Source organism: Pelophylax lessonae (assembly GCF_965119305.1).
Source record: "Pelophylax lessonae genome assembly, chromosome: 10".
Taxonomy (NCBI): domain Eukaryota; kingdom Metazoa; phylum Chordata; class Amphibia; order Anura; family Ranidae; genus Pelophylax; species Pelophylax lessonae.
Window position 1 is genome coordinate 201,440,391 of NC_138777.1, and position 20,157 is coordinate 201,460,547.

Sequence of the window (20,157 nt, forward strand, 5' to 3'; positions counted from 1 at the left end):
TTCCAATGCGACATGCTTTTGATGGGGTGAATGTTTGGCTCTTGTCATGAATACCTGCGCACACCTGTCTTGTGGCTGTGCGGGGACACTCACCTGACACACCTATATGAATGCCCCGCTCACATCTGGCAATTCTGCCCACGATCTCAAAATCGCCAAATGTGAACAGAGCCTAAGATTCTACTTACAACGCAGAAGGGCTTTCTCACTAGCGGGAACCATTACCAACTAACCACTTCACCTCCGGAAGATTTAACTCTGCTTCATGACCAGGCCATTTTTTGGCAGTACGGCACTACGTTCGTTTAATTGACAATTGCGCAGTTGTGCGATGCTGTACATAAAATTTATCTCCATCAATTTAGGCCAATATGTATTGTGCTACATATTTTTGTTAAAAAAGATCCCAATAAGCGTATATTGATTTGTTTGCGAAAAAGTTATAGTGTCTACAAACTATGAGATGTTTTTATGGAATTTTTATCACTATTAACTTTTTTTTTTTTTTTTTACTAGAAATGGCAGTGATTAGTGACATAGCAGGAATGTGATAATGCGGCAGACAAATCGGACACCTGACACTTAACACTTTTTTGGGGATGTTAATGCTTTCTGAGAACACCAGTGATTAGTGCTAAAAATATGCACTGTACTAATGACACAGGCTGGGAAGGGGTTAATATCAGGGGTAATCAAAGGGTTAACTGTTTGCCTAGCTGGTGTTTCAGTGTAATGGGGGGGGGGGGGGGGGTGCTTTCAGTGGAAGGCATGGATCTGCGTTTTTGCTTTACAGGAACACAGGATCAATGCCTTCTGTACTGACATAACCGCAATCTGCCTTGTTTGGATTGACAGACCGCCGTTCTGCCTGTGTACTGAACAATCAGTGGGTGCCAGCAGACATCGGGTCCATGGGACACGCTGATCAGCTCCCCCTGTGTAATACTACAGCAGAAGCGAGCTGCCGCAGCGCACACTCATGCCTGATACCCAGTAGTGCAGGATCACGCATATATACATGCAAACGTTATCCTGCGCAGTGCGGCGGCCCTGTAACAGTAAATGTGCTATATGCGATGTATACTACCACATTATGCATTTACTTTGCAGGGGGGAAAAAAAAGTTAGAGTTTACTTCTTCTTTAAGACCAATTATAGGTGGGGTAAGTGACCATTTTTTGTAGACAACTATCTTTAGGTAGATTTTTAATCCAAAAGCATTTTAGTAGAACAAAATTTGATAAAAATGAAAAAATAAATAAATAAATAAATAAATCGGATTTAATTTATTTATTTTTTTTTTAAATCTGACTTTTTTGATTAAAAAAAAAAAAAAAAAAATCATTGGTTTTTATCCACCCTGGGCAGCAGAGAGCCACATGGGGTCCCAAGCTGGTTGTTTGCAACCATGGGTGCTGGAAAGGGGCTCTGGGAACACAGTCCTGATATATAAAGGAATTTGCCCTCTATATAAGCTCAAGTTATTTTCTTCAGATTCTTTGTATCCATGGAATAGGATTATATCCAGTATTTTCCTTATTAGACTTGACCAGGAATGTACACACCACCATGTCTTCACTTTCTCAAAGGAACGACCCTACAGAAAGGCGTGGGGTTGGCACAGACGCTACAAATACCAACACCAAGTGCTAGTAAAAGGAAGAGATTGGCCTCACCAGCAGCAACACCCAACAGAATAAAGAATTTAGTAAATTGCACAAAGTTAAATAATAGCAAAATACTTTTCCTTTCAGTAAGTGATTATTTCAGTTACACCTGGATGTTGGTGGTAGGAATATCTTTGCTGGCTTCTCAGAACCATTGAGAACCATGGCCATGAGATCCTAGAACTGGAAACATCCAATCTCCCTACACAAATTTATCAAAGAAAGTCAAACAGATCACAGTGGGTGGGGCAGGTGGGCGGATACTGACCACATTGGATGTGACGGGTGGGTTGCCACCTCATCCCTTTAAACCAGGACATACACACAGTTAGGGCTGTAACGACTCATCGATGTAGTCGACTACGAAAATTCGTCGACGTGCGTGAAAGGCGTCGACGAGTCACGCGTGATGTCACACACCCCCTGCTCGCATTGCCGGCCGGGCCGCTGCATTGATTGGGGCCGCTGCAGGCTGCACTGCCCCGCCTCCGGCCCCCGCTGCCCTCCAGTCCAGAGTATCCGGCTCTTCTACATCAGCCGCTGTGAGCGGCATGATGTCCTGGGGCAGCTGCGCCTGTGCATCAACTGAGCTGACTCTCTGTGGCTGCAGACTGCCGCCAACGCCGATGATCCCTCCCACTGTCCCACACAGACGAGATGTCACGCGCCACTCCAGCAGCATCATGTGATCGCAGGTGAGCCTGGGGGGTCTACACTGGGAGGGGGGTTTACTAAGTGGTCTGTACTAGGTGGGAGGGCTTACTGAGGGGTCTGTACTAGGTGGGAGGGCTTACTGAGGGGTCTGTACTGGGAGGGGTCTGTACTAGGTGGGAGGGCTTACTGAGGGGTCTGTACTGGGAGGGGACTTACTGAGGGGTCTGTACTGGGAGGGGGCTTACTGAGGGGTCTGTACTAGGTGGGAGGGCTTACTGAGGGGTCTGTACTGGGAGGGGGCTTATTGAGGGGTCTGTACTGGGAGGGGGGGCTTACTGAGGGGTCCGTACTGGGGGGGCTTACTGAGGGGTCTGTACTGGGAGGGGCGGCTTACTGAGGGGTCTGTACTGGGAGGGGGCCTACTGAGGGGTCTGTACTAGGTGGGGGGGCTTACTGAGGGGTCTGTACTAGGTGGGGGGGCTTACTGAGGGGTCTATACTTTTTGTTATTCAAAGGATTAATTAATCAAAAAAAACACTCTTAAGGAAAAAAATAAAATAAAAATAATCGTTAGATTAGTCGACTAATCGGAAAAATAATCGCTAGATTAGTCGACAGACAAAATAATCGTTAGTTGCAGCCCTACACACAGTAACCGCATAAGGACCGCCCTCCACAGTTTTACTGCGGCAGGCAGCCCCTCCTGTGCAAACGATTGCCGCCAGCCATACGCGATCACTCGCCGCTGAGAGAGAAGAACGGTTGGCTGTTGTAAACACATTAATTCCCACCACCTTCAGGATTCACTTCTTAACAGCTAATATGGATTTTTTAGGCAGAATATATTTACACCTCAGAGTGGTAAATCCTAACAGATATATAGGATGCCAGACTTCCCTGATAGTTTCTTGTAGGCTTATCGCTTCTTCTCAGCCTCCCCCGCAGATATAATCATGCAATGGTAAGGATGGAAGGAAACAGCCAATAGTGCATTATCCCACAAGATTTTATTTAAAAAACAGAATTGCACTTACAATTTGTAACAAGAAACAGACGTGTAACAATCGAATACTCGCGGCCGCCTGCAGTGCGGACTGCGGCTCTTGGCTGTGACGGTGCGGCGCCTCCTTTCTGACGCGTTTCCCCCGACTGGGCACCAACGTAGATAGGAGGTTGCCCGCGCCGTCACTTCCACCATTTTATTTGGTAAGGGAACAGCGCTTCCGTTGTGTCCGCAAGGAATGACCAGATATGGTCATTAAAGAGGAAGTAAACCCTCCTCAGGAAGTTGTACCTATAGGTAAGCCTATGATAAGGCTTACCTATAGGTACTGTAAATATCTCCTAAACATGTACGGTTTAGGAGATATTTACCTTTAATGCAGCCAGTGACGTCACTGGCGCATGCGCTCTGAAGGAACGGCTGATCGTGCCGTTCCTTCAGAGCCCCGTGCCGTGACCGTCGGCTCCCGCGCGCGTGCGCAGGAGTGACGTCACCGCGGCTCCGGCCAATCAGATGGCCGGATGCCGCGATCCCGGAAGACGGGCGACTGAACATGTCGCTCGTCATACAGGTAAGAGAGCGGCACGGCGGGGGCTCGTTCTAAGGTAAGTATTTCATAATGAGCTAGTATGCGATGCATACTAGCTCATTATGTCTTTCTCTTGCAGGTTGTAAAAGAAAAAAACATTTTTTTAACGAGTTTACAACCTCTTTAAGGACACTAGTTTGCCCTTCTTCCCCCCCCCCCGAAGTTAAAATACGAGAATTTTCAGGAAAAAGCACTGAATATTCCCAATCCAATTAAAATAATCCCTTTTTATTAAAAAGCACTCAAAAATAAAATTGAAATAGATGTCATTTAATGGGAAGTATCTATGTAATCAACCAATTGTTTTCCTCTTTCCGTAGTATTACTGGTATATGTTGACACCGGAAGTGCCCTCCTCCAATTCCACACTATACAATTAATGCATGTAGGTGGGGGCAATATAAAACCAAATGACATATATGTTAAACATACATATAAGTTAAATGAACCATTTAAGATATACCTTATGTTTAAAATAATAAATTAAAATGATCAAAGGAAGGTTGTGAATTTAAGTGAATGTTAACAGTTGTTGATGTGGGCATTAATGTCCCATTCGATATTATGTCCTAGTGATCTGAAACACTTAAGTTCATAAATCCAGAACGTTTCGAGTCGGGATAAAGATCCTTTTAAATTACTGCCAATGTCGCCGATTTTAAAAAACTAAAAGTATTCAAAAATGCCTATTTCGGCGTTTTAAATAACATAACCACTTCCAGACCGCCCGCCACAGTTTTACATCGGTACTTTGACGTTAAATACCGGTGTTTTGGCAGCAGATAACGGTCATAACACTGGCATTTTCTTACACGACCGGCGGTCCTCTTTCACATAAAAGTGGTCCCAGTGGCGGATTCGCCGTGGAATCACTTTTATGGGCGCTGGGAGAGGTGCCGCCCACCACTTCTCGTCATTTTACTCGCTTACCAGAGCGGTCGGTAGCAGGGAAAACGATTCGGTCCATTGTAGTCCGAGGCAGAAAATCGAGAGAGGGCAAGATGGCCCCCCCACTCGACTCTATGGGCTTGGAGGACCAGAGTGACGTCATAAGTCGCTTCTGCCCAATGGCCTTAAAGGCCCCATTTTTTTTCTTTCTGGGAAAAAAAAAAATGCCTTTTATTTTTTTATTTTTTGCTTTTAAGGGTAGATGGGAGATCTGAGGTCTTTTTGACCTCAGATCTCACATTAAAGAGGACCTGTCCTGGTTATTTATATTACAAGGGATGTTTACATTCATTGTAATAGGAATAAAAATGATCAAGAATTTTATTTTTTAAAGGGACGTTGCAAAAATAAAAAGGTAAAATAAATAAGAAAAAAAAAATATAAAAAATCTTAAAGCGCCCCATCTCTCCGAGCTCGCATGCAGAAGCGATTACCTTTGCAAGTCGCACCCACATATGCAACTGGTGTTCAAACCACATGTAAAAGTATTGCCCCGATCATCAGAGCGAGAGCAATAATTCCAGAAAAAGATCCAGTCTATAATTTTAAACTGGTAACCGTTAAAAATTTTTGAATTGTCACCTATGGAGGATTTTAAGTGCTTAGTAGTTTTCGCAATTCCACAAGTGTACGCAATTTTAAACCGCAAAGTTCGGTATCTCTTTACTCAGCGTGACATCATCTTTCACAATATGCAAAACAAGTTGGGCTAACTTTACGGTTTATTTATTTTTTTTAAATCCAGTGAAATGTATATTATTCCCCCAAAAAAATTGCGTTTAAAAGACTGCAGCGCAAATACCGCGTGACAAAAAAAAAAATATTGCAACGACCACCATTTAATTCTCAGGACTCTTTGCCCAAAAAAATACATATGTTTGGGGGTTCCAAGTAATTTTCTAGCAAAAAATGCTGATTTTAACTCGTAAACAACATGTGTCAGAAAAAAGCTTGGTCCTTAAGTGGGTAAATAAAAAAATAATCAGATTTTTTTGATTTAAAAAGAAAAAAAAAAAAAAATATCGATTTTATCCACCCTGCCTGTGGGTATAGAGCCAAAGTGATGTCAGCATGGGGGCAGACCACCTATGCATCCCCTCCAGCCGTAATGGAGACAGACAGAGAAATAAAAACACGACTTCCCAATTTATCCTAAAACCAGCTATACGTGGTCTACAAGACGACCTCTTCACATTCACTGAAATGTACACTGCTCAAAAAAATGATACACTTTTTAATCAGAGTATAGCATGAAGTCAAATAAACTCCTGGGATTTTGAACTGGTCAGTTAAGTAGCAAATGAGGTTGATAATCAGTTTCAGCTGCATTGGTGTTAATGAAATTAACAACAGGTGCTCTAGATGGGCAACAATGAGACAACCTCCAAAAACAGGAATGGTTTTACAGGTGGAAGCCACTGATATTTTTTCCCCTACTCATCTTTTCTGACTGTTCACTAATTTTGCATTTGGCTAGGGTCAGTGTCACTATTGGTAGCATGAGGCTATACCTAGACCCTATAGAGGTTGCACAGGCAGTCCAAATCCTCCAAGATGGCACATCAATACGTGCCATTGCCAGAATGTTTGCTGTGTCTCTCAGCACAGTCTCAAGAGCATGGAGGAGATTCCAGGAGATAGGCAGTTACTCTAGGAGAGCTGGACAGGGCCATAGATGGTCCTTAACCCATCATCAGGGCCGGTATTTGCTCCTTTGTGCAAGGAGGAACAGGATGAGCACTGCCAGAGCTCTACAAAATGACCTCCAGCAGGGCACTGGTGTGAATGTCTCTGACCAAACAATCAGAAACAGACTTCATGAGGGTGGCCTGAGGACCCGACATCCTCTAGTTGGCCCTGTGCTCACTGCCCGGCACCGTGGAGCTTGATTGGCATTTGCCATTGAACACCAGAATTGGCAGGTCCTCCACTGGCGCCCTGTGCTTTTCACAGATGAGAGCAGGTTCACACTGAGCACATGTGACAGACATGTAAGTGTTCAGAGAAGCCATGGAGAATGTTTTGCTGCCTGTAACATCGTTCAGCATGACCGGTTTGGTGGTGGGTCAGTGATGGTCTGCGGAGGCATATCCACGGAGGGATGCACAGACCTCTACAGGCTAGACAATGGCACCCTGACTGCCATTAGGTATCAGGATGAAACCCTTGGACCCATTGTCAGACCCTACGCTGGTGCAGTGGGTCCTGTGTTCCTCCTGGTGCATGACAATGCCCAGCCTTATGTGGCGAGAGTATGGAGCCAGTTTCTGGAGGATGAAAGAATGGATACCATTGAATGGCCCCCACGCTGACCTAAATCCAATAGAACACCTCTGGGACTCAGTTCATCCGATGCCGCCAGGTTGCGAGTCTGAGCGAGCTACACGCCATCTACACCATCTCCTGCCTGCTTACCTCTAGGGCCCCTGCCGGTGTGTTTTACTATCGTGAGCTGCTTGATCTCAAGCTATCAGTGCCTCCTTAACCCCTTCCGTACCGCGTCATGTCAAATGACGTCGGCACAAATCCTTTCTCGATCCGGGCGGACGTCATATGACGGCGCCCGGATCTCCCCGCTACTGCGCGCCCCCGGGGGCGCGCAGCGCGGCGATCGGGGGTGAGGCTCGTCCCTCGGACTGAGCCCAACCCCGATCAAGGTAAACAGCCAATGAAATTGGCTGTTTACCACGTGATCGGCTGTGTCAATCACAGCCGATCACATGAGCGGCTCCAGCGCGAGCCGCTCGTTCCTTCCTTAATGCACGCCCCCGGGGGCGCGCAGCGCGGCGATCGGGGACGAGGCTCATCCCTCAGACAGAGTCGATCCCCGATCTAGGTAAAGAGCCAATGAAATTGGCTCTTTACCACGTGACCGGCTGTGTCCAATCACAGCCGGTCACAAATGTCATCAGAGAACACGGTAACTAGCTGTCACCGTGTTCTCCTCCTCACACACTGATCCTGTGTGAGGAGGAGATTGTGGTAACAGCTAGTTACCAAGTACAGTGCACCCCAAACACACTGATTGCCCCCCCCCCAATAAAGAGCACCTGTCACTAGCCCATCAAAGTACCCGAGTACCTGTCACCAGCCCATCAGGTACTCTGATGACAGGTACTCGGGTACTCTGATGGGCTGATGACAGGTACTCGGGTACTCTGATGACAGGTACTCTGATGGGCTGGTGACAGGTACTCGGGTACTCTGATGACAGGTACTCGGGTACTCTGATGACAGGTACTCTGATGGGCTGGTGACAGGTACTCGGGTACTCTGATGATGGGTACTCGGGTACTCTGATGACAGGTACTCGGGTACGCTGATGACAGGTACTCGGATACTCTGATGACAGGTACTCGGATACTCTGATGACAGGTACTCGGATACTCTGATGACAGGTACTCGGGTACTCTGATGACAGGTACTCGGGTACTCTGATGACAGGTACTCGGGTACTCTGACGACAGGTACTCGGGTACTCTGACGACAGGTACTCTGGTACTTTGAGTACCCGTCATCGGAGTACCCGAGTACCTGTCACCTACCCATCAGAGTACCCAAGTACCTGTCACCTACCCAACAGAGTACCCGAGAACCTTCCACCTGCTCATCAGAGTACCTGACACCTGAAGTACCCGAGTACTTGCCACCTGCTCATCATTACCCATCACTACTCATCAGTACCCATCAGTACCTATCACCTATTAGTATCAGTACTGATCATCCGTACCCATCATCAGTACAGTATCAGTATCACCTATCAGTATCAGTACTACTCATCAGTACCTATCACCTGCCTGTCACCTGCCCATAAGAGTACCCGAGTACCTGTCACCTGCCTATCGGAGTACTCGAGTACCTGCCACTTGCTCATCAGTACCAGGGTACCTGTCACCTGCCCAGCAAAGTACCCGAGTACCTATCACCCTTCATACAGCCACCATGTCCAAGTCCAAAAAGGTTTATATACGTCGTCCGTTTAAACCTAAATACCGGTGTTATGGCAGCAGATAGCTGCCATAACCCTGGTATTTTTTTAAACGGTGGACGGTTGGCTTTCCGATAAGGGTGGTCCCAGCGGCGGATTCGCCGCGGGATCACCCTTTCGGGGTGGCGGAAGAGGTGCCCCCCCCCCTCCCGCTGCATTCTGGTCCTTTTCCCCGTTTACCGGACCCGCCGGCAGCGGGGAAAACGATCCGGTCCCAGATCCTCACAGACAGGATGTCGAGTGAGGGCAAGCTTGCCCTCACTTGACTCTATGGTCTAGGAGGACCGGAGCTACGGCAAACGTCATTGCCTAGCAACCAGTTTAAAGGTCCCTTTTTTTTTTTTCATTTTATTTAATTTTTTTTTTATTTTTTCTATCTTTTAGTGTACTTGTGAGATCTGAGGACTTTTTGACCCCAGATCTCACAAAAAAGAGGTCCTGTCGTGCCTTTTTCTATTACAAGTAATGTTTACATTTCTTGTAATAGAAATAAAAATGATCAATTTTTTTTTTTTTAAAAAAACAGTGTAAAAATAAAAAATAATAAATAAAATAAATAGTAAAAAAAAAAAAAAAAAAATTAAAGCGCCCTGTCCCCGCGAGCTCGCGCGCAGAAGCGAACGCATACGGAAACCCCGCCCACATATGTAAACAGTGTTCAAACTACACATGTGAGGTATCGTCGCGATCATTAGAGCAAGAGCAATAATTTGAGCCCTAGACCTCCTCTGTAACTCTAAGATAGCAACCTGTAGAAATTTTTAAAATGTCGCCTATGGGGATTTTTAAGTACCAAAGTTTGTCACCATTCTGTGAGCGTGCGCAATTTTGAAGCATGACATGTTGGGTATCCATTTACTCGGCGTAACATTATCTTTCACATTATGGAAAACAATTGGGCTAACTTTACTGTTTTCTTATTTTTTAATTTAAAAAAGTGATTTTTTTCCCAAAAAATTGCGTTTGGAAGACCGCTGCGCAAATACGGTGTGATAAAAAATATTGCAATAATCTCCATTTTATTCTCTAGGGTCTCTGCTAAAAAAAAATATATAATGTTTTGGGGTTCTAAGTAGTTTTCTAGCAAAAACAACTGATTTTAGCTTGTAAACACCAAATGTCAAAAATAGGCCTAGGCAAGTGGCTAGGATGCATGATGATGCTCCTTGGATGTTAGGCCCCTCTATATGGCTAGGCTGTGAAAAAGTCTCACACATGTGGTATTGCCATACTCAGGAGGAGTGGCAGAATGTATTTTGGGGTGTCATTTTTGCTATGTACATGCTATGTGTTAGGAATATTCTATAAATTTACAACTTTGTGTAAAAAAAAAAAGTTTTTATTTTTTTCCCACATTTTCCAAAAACTTGTGGAAAAAAATGACATGTTCAAAGGACCCATAATGCCTCATAGAATATACGTTGGAGTGTTTGCTTTCCAAAATGGGGTCGTTTTGTGGACTTTTCCATTGTATTGGTGCTCTAGGGCCTTGAAAAGTGTGATAGGTAGTAAGAAAGTTTTATGTGTATTTATGCTCCTAAAACGCCTTATGGTGCTACTTGGACGTGGAGTCTCTTTTTGTGGCCAGGCTGTGTAAAAGTCTCACACATGTGGTATCACCATACTCAGAAGGAGTAGCAGAATGAATTTTGGGGTGTCATTTTTGCTGTGTACATGCTATGTGTTAGAAATAGCTTATAAATTGACAACGTTTTGGGAAAAAAAAAAGAAAAAAAAATGTTTTCTTCATTTTCCCAAGAATTGTGGGAAAAAATTATAACTTCAAAAAACTCACCATGCCTCTTACTAAATACCTTGGACTGTCTACTTTACAAAAAAGGGTCATTTGGGGGGTATTTGTACTGTCCTGACATTTCAGGGCCTCAAGAAAGGAGATAGGCCATCAGTACATCTGGTGTGATCAATTTTCAGTAATTGGTACCATAGCTTCTAGACTCAATAACTTTCACACAGACTAAATAATATACACTAATTTGGGTTAATTTTACCAGAGATATGTAGCAGTATAAATTTTGGCCCAAATGTATGAAGAAAAATTAATTTTTTGCAAAATTTTATAATAGAAACTAAAAAAAAGTGTTTTGCAAAATTTTTGCTCTTTTTTTGCTTATATCACGGAAAAAAAAAACCCCAGTTGTGATCAAATACCACCAAAAGAAAGCTCTATTTGTGTGAAAAAAATGATAAAAATTTTGTTTGGTTACAGTGTAGCATGACTGAGCAATTGTCATTCAAAGTGTGAGAGTGCTGAAAGCTGAAAATTGGTCTGGGCAGGAAGGGGGTCTAACTGCTCTGTATGGAAGCGGTTAAACAGTAACGACTATGTGAGTAACTTATTTGTCTTTGCCTGCTTTTGAGTCTGTATGCTGCTCTCTATGCTATGATATGAAGAGGGCTCTGATGAAGGGGGAACACCCCGAAACGCGTAAGCGTTTTTTTGGAGGTCTACATCCTTCCACGGCCTGCGGCAGCTGAGGATGCCCAGTGGAGACCCCTGGTGGTCCCTCATTGCTTATTGCCCGTGTTTCATAATCGTTTTGTGAGTATAATGTGTATACATGTCTATTACAATAAATTGTTTTAAAGATAATGCGCTAGGCTGGTGCGCCCTCTGTCCATTTCTCTTTTCCATGAAGAGGAATCTGCCTGTGTAACTATCTTTCTACAACACTGACTGCCAATATCTGCTTTGCATGGAGCCTCAGGGATTATCCCCCTAATAGAATTTATGGACTATAAAACTGTGTGATTTCATCTGCCATTTGTCCATGGGGAAACCTTCATAAGACTATAGGTCTATTTTGCTCCATTGACCGGTATTGTTCCTCACGCATTTCCATCTGCCACAGTTGATTGATCAGTGCCATGAAAGTTTCAATCTTATCATGCAAATTATTTGCTTCACTTACATATATTATTGATTATCTATTTTTATAGGTCCTTTGTGGGATTTACCTACTTATGTGAAGCACTATTTATTTGTTGCCCTTTCTACTGATCTACTGTTCAATCCATGGTGACTTTGCATTAGCTTTTATTTTGGTATACCGGTGAGATCAGGAATTTTCATGGATATCCTTCATTGGGGGCTATCAGTCTGATTTGATTGCACCAGGATGAGCTGAATCTTTTTTCTGCCAGCTGCCCTGAGTCCTCTGTTTTGATTTATATGGGTGCTACTCTATGATATCCCTGCTCTCTACCGGTTTTGCCCTTCTTTCAGTCTGAGCATTGAGTACATGAGGACGGCAAACGACCATTTTGTCCCGTGTAGATACTCTGCTCAGCAACTGGTCCCCATTTTGCTCCTTCATGTCTCCATTTTCATATGTTTTTTGTGATTTTGCAATAGTGATTTACAGCAGCGGATGCATGTGGTGTGCATGTTTTTAGTGACTACGTAGTCAATTTCTTTGGGTGGTGTGGTGGAAGGTTCTTTGTCTATTTTAGCTCCCTTGTTCTTGAATTCAATAAATTAAAATTTTATATTTGGAACTGTTGTGGGTGCATTTTTTGGAAAAAATTACAGTTTACACCTCTATACTCTGCAGCACAGGTGTCAAACACAAGGCCCGCGGGCCAAATGCGGCCCCCCAGGTCATTTCATATGGCCCTCACACCTCTCCTGCAGCTGTGGCACCCCCCTTGTCTCTGCTCCCACCTCGTCTCAATAGTCGGCAGCAGAGAGGACAGAACTCCTTTGCCAGATCCTGTGCTTCTCTGTGCTGCTGCAGAAAGGCTCCTCTTTGCCCACCCCCCCCCCTTCTCAGCAGTCTTCAGCAGAGAGGAGGGCAGAACTCCTCCTACAGATCCCGCACCCCTCTGTACAGCCACAACACCACCTTTCTCTGCCTCCCCTGGTCTCAGCATTCAGCAGACTCTGTAAGCTGACTCCAGCCCTTCTCTGGTCCTCCATCCGCAGCTTCTTCCTGGCAGTAGCACAAGGTAAGGGGGTGCATTGTGATGTAAGGAAGGGTGGGCGACTCTTGACTTATGATGGTGGGGGGGGGCTCTTGACATCTCATGTAAGGGTGTAAGGGGGTGTGGGGTTCTCTGGACATCCAATCCTACAGATATAACCGGCCCTTTGAGGGAAACCATAATGTTGATGCGGCCAGCAATGAAATTGAGTTTGACACCCCTGCTCTACAGGATATGGCGCTTTTGGGCATTTCTGTCTATATGCCCTTTTCTTTTTCATATATGTTTTTTTTTGCCATATGAGTAACACTCTGTTGATATATTTTTGATTTTTTAAGAGTGAGTAGGTATCACCTATTGAATATTAATGTGAGCATTAGCTAGGCTTTCCAGCTCAGTGACGCCCTGGTCCAGATCTGGGAGAAAATACCCCAGGACACCATCCGTCGTCTCATTAGGAGCATGTCCCCGACATTGTCATGCATGCATACAAGCACATAGGGGCCATGCAAATTGAGTTGCTGCAATGAAATTTCAGCAAAATGGACTAGCCTGCTGCATCATTTTTTCACTTCGATTTTCGGGGTGTCTTTGAATTCAGCCCTCTGTAGGGTGATAATTTTCATTTCCATCAAACAATGTGGCATCCTTTCATTCCTAACAAATTACCCAGTCCATACCAGTATAGAGATCCAGCATGATATTCTTCCCCATTGAGATCTGATGCGTTTTCCAAGTGTGCCTTTACATTTTTTGAGCAGTGTACTTCAAGTAAATAGAGGGAAGTGCCAATTTTTTGCACTAGGGAAATCCGCCACACAATGAATTATATTTGTCTGTGGGATCATAATGGGCTTTTAGCTGTCAGTGTGTTTGATTTAGAACCCAATGTTCATGTTGGCTCGATCTTCATTCACAAATACTCTACAACAGAATGACAAAGATACTATACACACAAAGCAGATAACTGCCAACAACACATGCCTGAAAGATAACGAATCACATTCGATTTGGTGCCTTTGTATTGCGACAGGACGAGTTTTCAAGGATCGCCTAGAGGCAGAGTGGGAGCTAACCAGACATACTGGGGTAGGGGGTTCCAGAGGATGGGAGAGGTTCTGGAGAAGTCCTGGAGGCAAGCTTGGGAGGTAGAAACGAGAGCTAGAGAGCGGGAGGTATTGGGAGGAGTGGAGAGGACAATTTGGGCGATATCTGCAGATGAGGTTGGAGATGTAGCTGGTGGCAATGTTGTAGATGGCTTTGCATGTTGTGGTTAGTGTTTTGAATTTTATGGGCTACTGGAAGCCAGTGAAAAAGGACTGGCAGAGAGGGTAGCAACAATGGATAGGTTACTAAGGTGTATAAGAAGTCTAGCAAGAGCATTCATGATAGACTGAAGGGGAGAAAGTCTGTGTAGAAGTAAACTAGTGAGGAGAAAGTTGCAGAAGTCAAGGCAGGGGATAATCAGCGACTGAATAAGTTGCTTTGTGGTGTCGTTAGCTAAGAAGTGGTGATATCTGAAAATGTTATGGAAGTTGAAGCGGAAAGATTTAACCAGTGATTGGATGTGGGGGCTGAAGAAGAGGCCAGAGTCCAGGATTACACCTAGAACCCGGACGTGGAGGGACCAATAATTCTGCTATTGATCAATGGTAAAGTCATGAGGGGGAAATTGGGGAGGAGGAAATATTATAAGCTCTGTTTCATACAGATTGAGTTTGAGGAAATAGTTTGGAATCCATACTGATAGTGATAGGTCACTTAGTAAATTTGTGATACATGAGATTGAGGGGGTGAGCTGAGGAATAGAGCAAAAGATCTGGATGCCTTTGGCGAAGAGATGGTATTGGAAGCCATAAGAGGTTATCAACTGGCCCAGGGAAGAGGGTTGGAGAGAGAGAACAGGTGGGGCCCATGGACAGAGCCTTGGGGTACCTATGTAGATAGATAGATTAGATAGATTAGATAGATTAGATAGATTAGATAGATTAGATAGATTAGATAGATAGATGAAGAGTAGAAGAGGAGATAGAATTGTATGTAACACTAAAAGGTGCACTGAGAAAGGTAGGAGAACTAGGAAAGAGCAGAGTAATGGAGGCCATGGTAGTGGAGTTTATAGAGGGGGAGTGGGTGGCCGACTGTGTCAAAGGCAGCGGAAAGGTCTAAAGCCGGCCATAGACGGTTCGAATCTCAGCCGGTTCAGCAGGAACCGGCTGAGATTGGAACCATATATATGGGCAGGCTGAATGTACCCAAATATATTAAATCGAACAACTTGGGTTACATATCATAGTTACATAGTACAACCAGCCTGTCAGATTTTTAATGCGCTTATTGCTAATGGCTGTTATAACCGATAGGAGAACACAATGGCTCCATGGGAGGGATACCCCCATTAACACTGACCCATGGTTGAAGGAAAGAAAACCGCTCTATCTGTGGCTGGCTTTAGAGGATAAATATGATGATTTCCATGTACAGGTGACTGCTTCCTGACCGGATCAAACATGTGAATTTGGGTCCTAGTCTGAATACGCCTAAGCTCATCAATCACCATCATATCTAATCACCTTTGCTGCCAAGGCTATTTTGCATTTTAGGCCTGAAGACAAGTGGAAACCCTCAAACATTATATATTTTGAAAAAACAGAGACCCTGAAGAATAAAATAGCAGCAGTTCCAATTTTTTATGTTGCACAATATTTTCACAACAGTTTATCACGCGCAACATTTCAGTAGAAAAATACATTCAAGCTAATTGTAGAGCAAAAAACTCAATATATTACCCAATTTTTTAGAAAAATATAAACATGGCAAGCTGTAAAACGACAACAAACTTCACTACCCTATATTTTGCATAGGCGATGTTTTAAAAGTGAGGTGATCAGTTTAGCGTTAACCATGAACATGGCCCTAGAATTATGGCTCCCACTTCGGCGTGCGCGAAGACATGAAACGTGTATCCCAAACAACATTTTCTTACATAGACGCCCTCTAACAGGTGAATTTAGAGGTCACATAAAGCAGCTGGATCATTTTCAAGTGGGTGTAAACCCTTTGATATACCCAGTGAAGTGGTTGGCCTCAGATGATACACAGAGCGGTGTCCTCTGCCACCCCCCCCCCCAGTACCTTTCCTCCCCCCTCTCCCGCAGTAGGGAGCTCTGCTCCCCAAACAGTAGTGTCCTCCGCTGCCGCCCCAATGCAGTGTCTTGCCCCCCTTCACATCACTCCCCCCACCATAGCGTCCTTTGACCCCCCCCCCTCAAACCCCCAGTAGGGTCCTCTGCACCTCCTACTATTGCAGTGTCCTCTGCCCCTTCACATCACAACCCCCCCACTACAGTGTCATCTGCACCCCCATAGCAGTGACCTGTGCCCCATTAAAGCAGTGTCCTCTGTACCCTTCACACACACTTACTGTAGTCTCCTCTTAATCCACCCCCCCACCAAAGCAATGTCCTCTGTCACCTTCACACCCCCCCCCCACTGTCATGTCCTCTTCCCCCCCCCCCCAAAAGCAATCTCCTTTGTCCCCTGCCCCCCCTAAAGAAAATGTCCTCTGTCCCCTTTACACCCTCCCCCACTGTTGTATCCTCTGCCCCCCCTCCCCCCGAAAGCAATATTACTTTTCCCCTGTACAACCTCCCCCCACTGTAGTGTCCTCTGCCCCCCCCCCTAAAAAAGCAATATCCTTTGTCCTATTTACAACCTACCCCCACTGTGTGTTATCTGCCGCCCCCCCAAGCAATGTCCTCTGACCCCTTCACACACACCCCCCACCCATGCAATGTCCTCTCCCCCCTACATGCACCCCCCCCCCCAATGCAAGGACTTCTGTCTCCCTCACACCAGTGTGTAAGTAGCACTCTCCTACCCTACATGGGTGTGTAGCAGAGCAGAAAGCAGGAAGCATGACAGTACCGGATAGAGGGCAGGGGCAGGTGCTGCCGGAGTTAACTTTTTACATTAACAAGCAAGTGATTGGTTCCTAGGACCTCCTGGCAACCATTCACCTGCTGGTTTATGTGAAAAGTTAACTCCAGCAGCTCCCACCCCCTATCCAATACTGCGAATCTACCGACTCTCAGCTTTACACAGTAAGGAGCGGCGGAGGCTGGGGGAAGGACTGTGTGCTAAACTGTGTTCCCGATCAAACCATTGCAGTCCACGGGTCAAATGCAATTGAAGGCTTGCCAGCCCTCGCTATAGAGTGATAGGCTTTGTTCATATTTCATGTCTGAGGTTGACAACTTTTTAAATTAGAATTCCGAGAGTCGGTTTGTGAAGGGTACACACACTCCTGGAGGCTGCAGCCGCTAGTATAATCTCCCCTGGCATCGCCGTAAGCCTTACAGTGGTGACAGTGAAGGGTTAAATGAAACCTGCACCCGCGACTATGAATGCTGCAATTGCAGAAAATCCTATTTCCCTGGCAGTCCTGCCAATCCTCTGACCAGTACATTCCAAATCACTGACCTGGAACATGCATTTTTCCTTACTTGTAGTTGGTCAGGGACTCAGGAAGTGTTGCAGCTTTTAGATTGATACGACAGCCAGGCAAATAGCAGTTTCAGGATGAAAGCTCGGTAGTGGCACAGAATCCCTTGTACTCCACATTCGAGGTGGGAAAATAAAGACCTTTGGTGGGGCATTCTCAAAGCTGACGTCCTTGATAGTTATTAAAGTCCAACAGCATTCCACAAACTTACAACAAAACTTGAAAAATAAATTATAGGGTGGTCTGACCCCTCAATAAGTAAAAAGAATGCCAAAAAAACAATCGACCAAGATATTTTAAGCACTGCAGGCATCTCAAGACCAGACCCACATCACCTCCCCCCTCCCCCGAGACCACTATCACTCATCACCCCAGATGCCCATCACCCCAGACCCCAATCAATTACTACCCCCAGATCCCCATCATTCCCCCACATCACTCGCCATGCCCAGACCCCAATCAATCACCCAAGAACCCTATAACTCACCACTCCCAGATCTCCGTCATTCCCTCCCCCCCCCAGACCCCAATCACTCACCACCCCCAGACCCCCCCCCAACACTCACCACCCCCAGACTTCCCCATCACTCACCACCTCCAGACCCCCCCATCACTCACCACCCCCAGAACCCCCCCCCCCATCACTCACCACCCCCAGATCCCCCCCATCACGCACCACCCTCAGACCCCCCCTCACTCACCACCCCCAGACCATTCCCCATCACTTACCACCCCCCATACCCTCCCCATCACTCACCACCCCCAGACGCCCCCATTACTCACCTCTTCAGACCCCAATCGCTCACTATCTCGAGATCCCCATCATTCCCCTCCCAACCCCCTCAGACCCTAATCACACACCACCCCAGACCCCCATCAATCACCACCCCCAGAGCCCTATCCCTCAACCTCTCCCCCCAGATCTCAATCATTCAAGATCCTGAGATCCCCATCACTCCCTCCCAACCCCCTTAGACCCCTATTACACACCACCCCAGACCCCAATCACTCACCATCCTGAGATCCCCATCACTCCCTCCCAACCCCCTTAGACTCCATTACACCCCCATCCCCAGACCCCAATCACTCACCACTTGGCTGCATTTCAGGACTCCACAGAGGGAGCGAATGTATTCCATGTCACACTGGAGACCCCGCCAGCCCTGGTTCAGCCTGACTGGCTCCGTGGTGGGCTGGTAAGGACTGCTGGCCCCCGACACCATGGAGGCGGTGGAAGCTTCTCCTTCAAACCCATCCATGTCTTCAGCCTAAACTATGAGACCTGGGGACCCCGAGGAGAAGACACCGATCAGAGCAGGGGGCCACAGTCCCCACAGTGCATGGCACTGGCTAGGAAAAGAAGGCAAAGCACATGTGTGTCTGCTGTAATCCCTCTCAGGAGAAAAGAATGGCACAGCCTGGAGGACAGACACTGCGATCAGTGTGACAACGCTGACAGTTCTGTGAAAGACGATGTGTAATCCCAGAAGAGTGATGGGAAGTGGCAGCTTCCTGTGGCCAGCAGGGGGCAGTGAGTGTGGGCTGTGATCTGTGTCCTCCAGGCTGGGAAATAGACTGCAGAGGAGCAGTGCTGTGTGCAGGCCTCGTGCAATCAGATCCTTCCGGGTAGAGGGGTCATGCTGGGGTTGCTAGGCAACACTTCCCAGAGGCCAACCTCCTTTCCCAAGCCTAATAAGTGCCCAGGGAAGGGAGGGGGGCACAAGGAACTGGAAGCCTAAACACTTTAGATTTTTGTTGCAAAAATGACTGAAAAAAATGACTGAAAAGCAGAAAAAAGTAGTACAATAACATAAAAAAAGGAGGGGAAAAAACAATTTTATTGTTAAAAAAAAAATGGGAATAAGAATGCATTTTAAACATAGAATGTAGATATAAAAAGTGCCACTAGAGGGAGCAATGTGTCCATTCTTTTTAAAATGAAATGAAATCTGAAACAATGTATCCAAATTAAATCCAGAATTTATAAACAGATGAAAAAATGTTACAATTTCAAAAGAGGTGCAAAATGTTTGAGGTTACACACATACTGAGATCCAGAAGGAAAAAATGTCCCCCCATTACCTGGCTTTACTGTCTTTTTTTTTTTTTGCATGTTTTCTTATTAGGTGATAAATAATTGATGCACTTATTGTAACCCTTCTACGACCATTTCTGTAAGGATTGGTTCACATCTACGCAGTTTGCTTTTGATTCATTTCTGCAGTGTGTTTTTGCACATGCATTTTGATGCATTTTGCGTTTTTTTTATGCTTTTTTTCACCAATTTGTTGTTGGACAGATTAAAAAACGCAAATTGCGTAAAATCTCAGAAAAAAAAATGCACTACTGCTTCTCTGCAGCTTTTCTATTGAACCAAAAAAGCACAGTTTTGCTTTTAAAAAAAAGTCTGTGGCCCTTTCCAAAAATACAAAAGCTGAGAAAAGCATAGGTGTGAATGAGTCCCATAGGAAACCATGTTAAATGAACTGCAGAGCGTTTTCTGCACAAAGCACCAAAAAAACGCATAGGTATGGACCAGGCCTTAGGATGTTGGGGGCTGCTGGAAAGGGGCGGGGGGGGGGTTTACACACACACACTCTCTCCTTCTAAATAACTTTACCCTCCCTGGCGGTCTGATTATATCAGGATTTCTGTGCTAAAAGCGGTACATTGTTTTGCATGGAAATCTGTTTTATATTTTAAAACTCACCTTGCCCTCCGATCCCCCGCCGTCCTTCCCCGCTATCCTCCTGCGTTGTGCTCGGCAGATGCCGGCACCTGTCTTCTGGTTCCCTTCCCTGAGAGCGTTGCGACGCAGGGGGGTGGAACCAGTGTTCTATCAGATCTCCATACCCCATCAGA

At 45.6% G+C, this 20,157-nt stretch overlaps 1 protein-coding gene across 1 annotated transcript in view; it reads right to left on the reverse strand.

Moving 5' to 3' along the window:
* CMTM4 (CKLF like MARVEL transmembrane domain containing 4) overlaps positions 1-18,855 on the reverse strand; it is a 96,434-nt gene extending 77,579 nt beyond the window's left edge. Inside the window, exon 1 of the mRNA XM_082269717.1 lies at positions 18,387-18,855. Within this exon, the coding sequence (XP_082125843.1) occupies positions 18,387-18,554 (168 nt within the window). The 5' untranslated portion in view covers positions 18,555-18,855. The remainder of the gene's footprint in view (positions 1-18,386) is intronic.
* Positions 18,856-20,157: the final 1,302 nt, after the last annotated feature.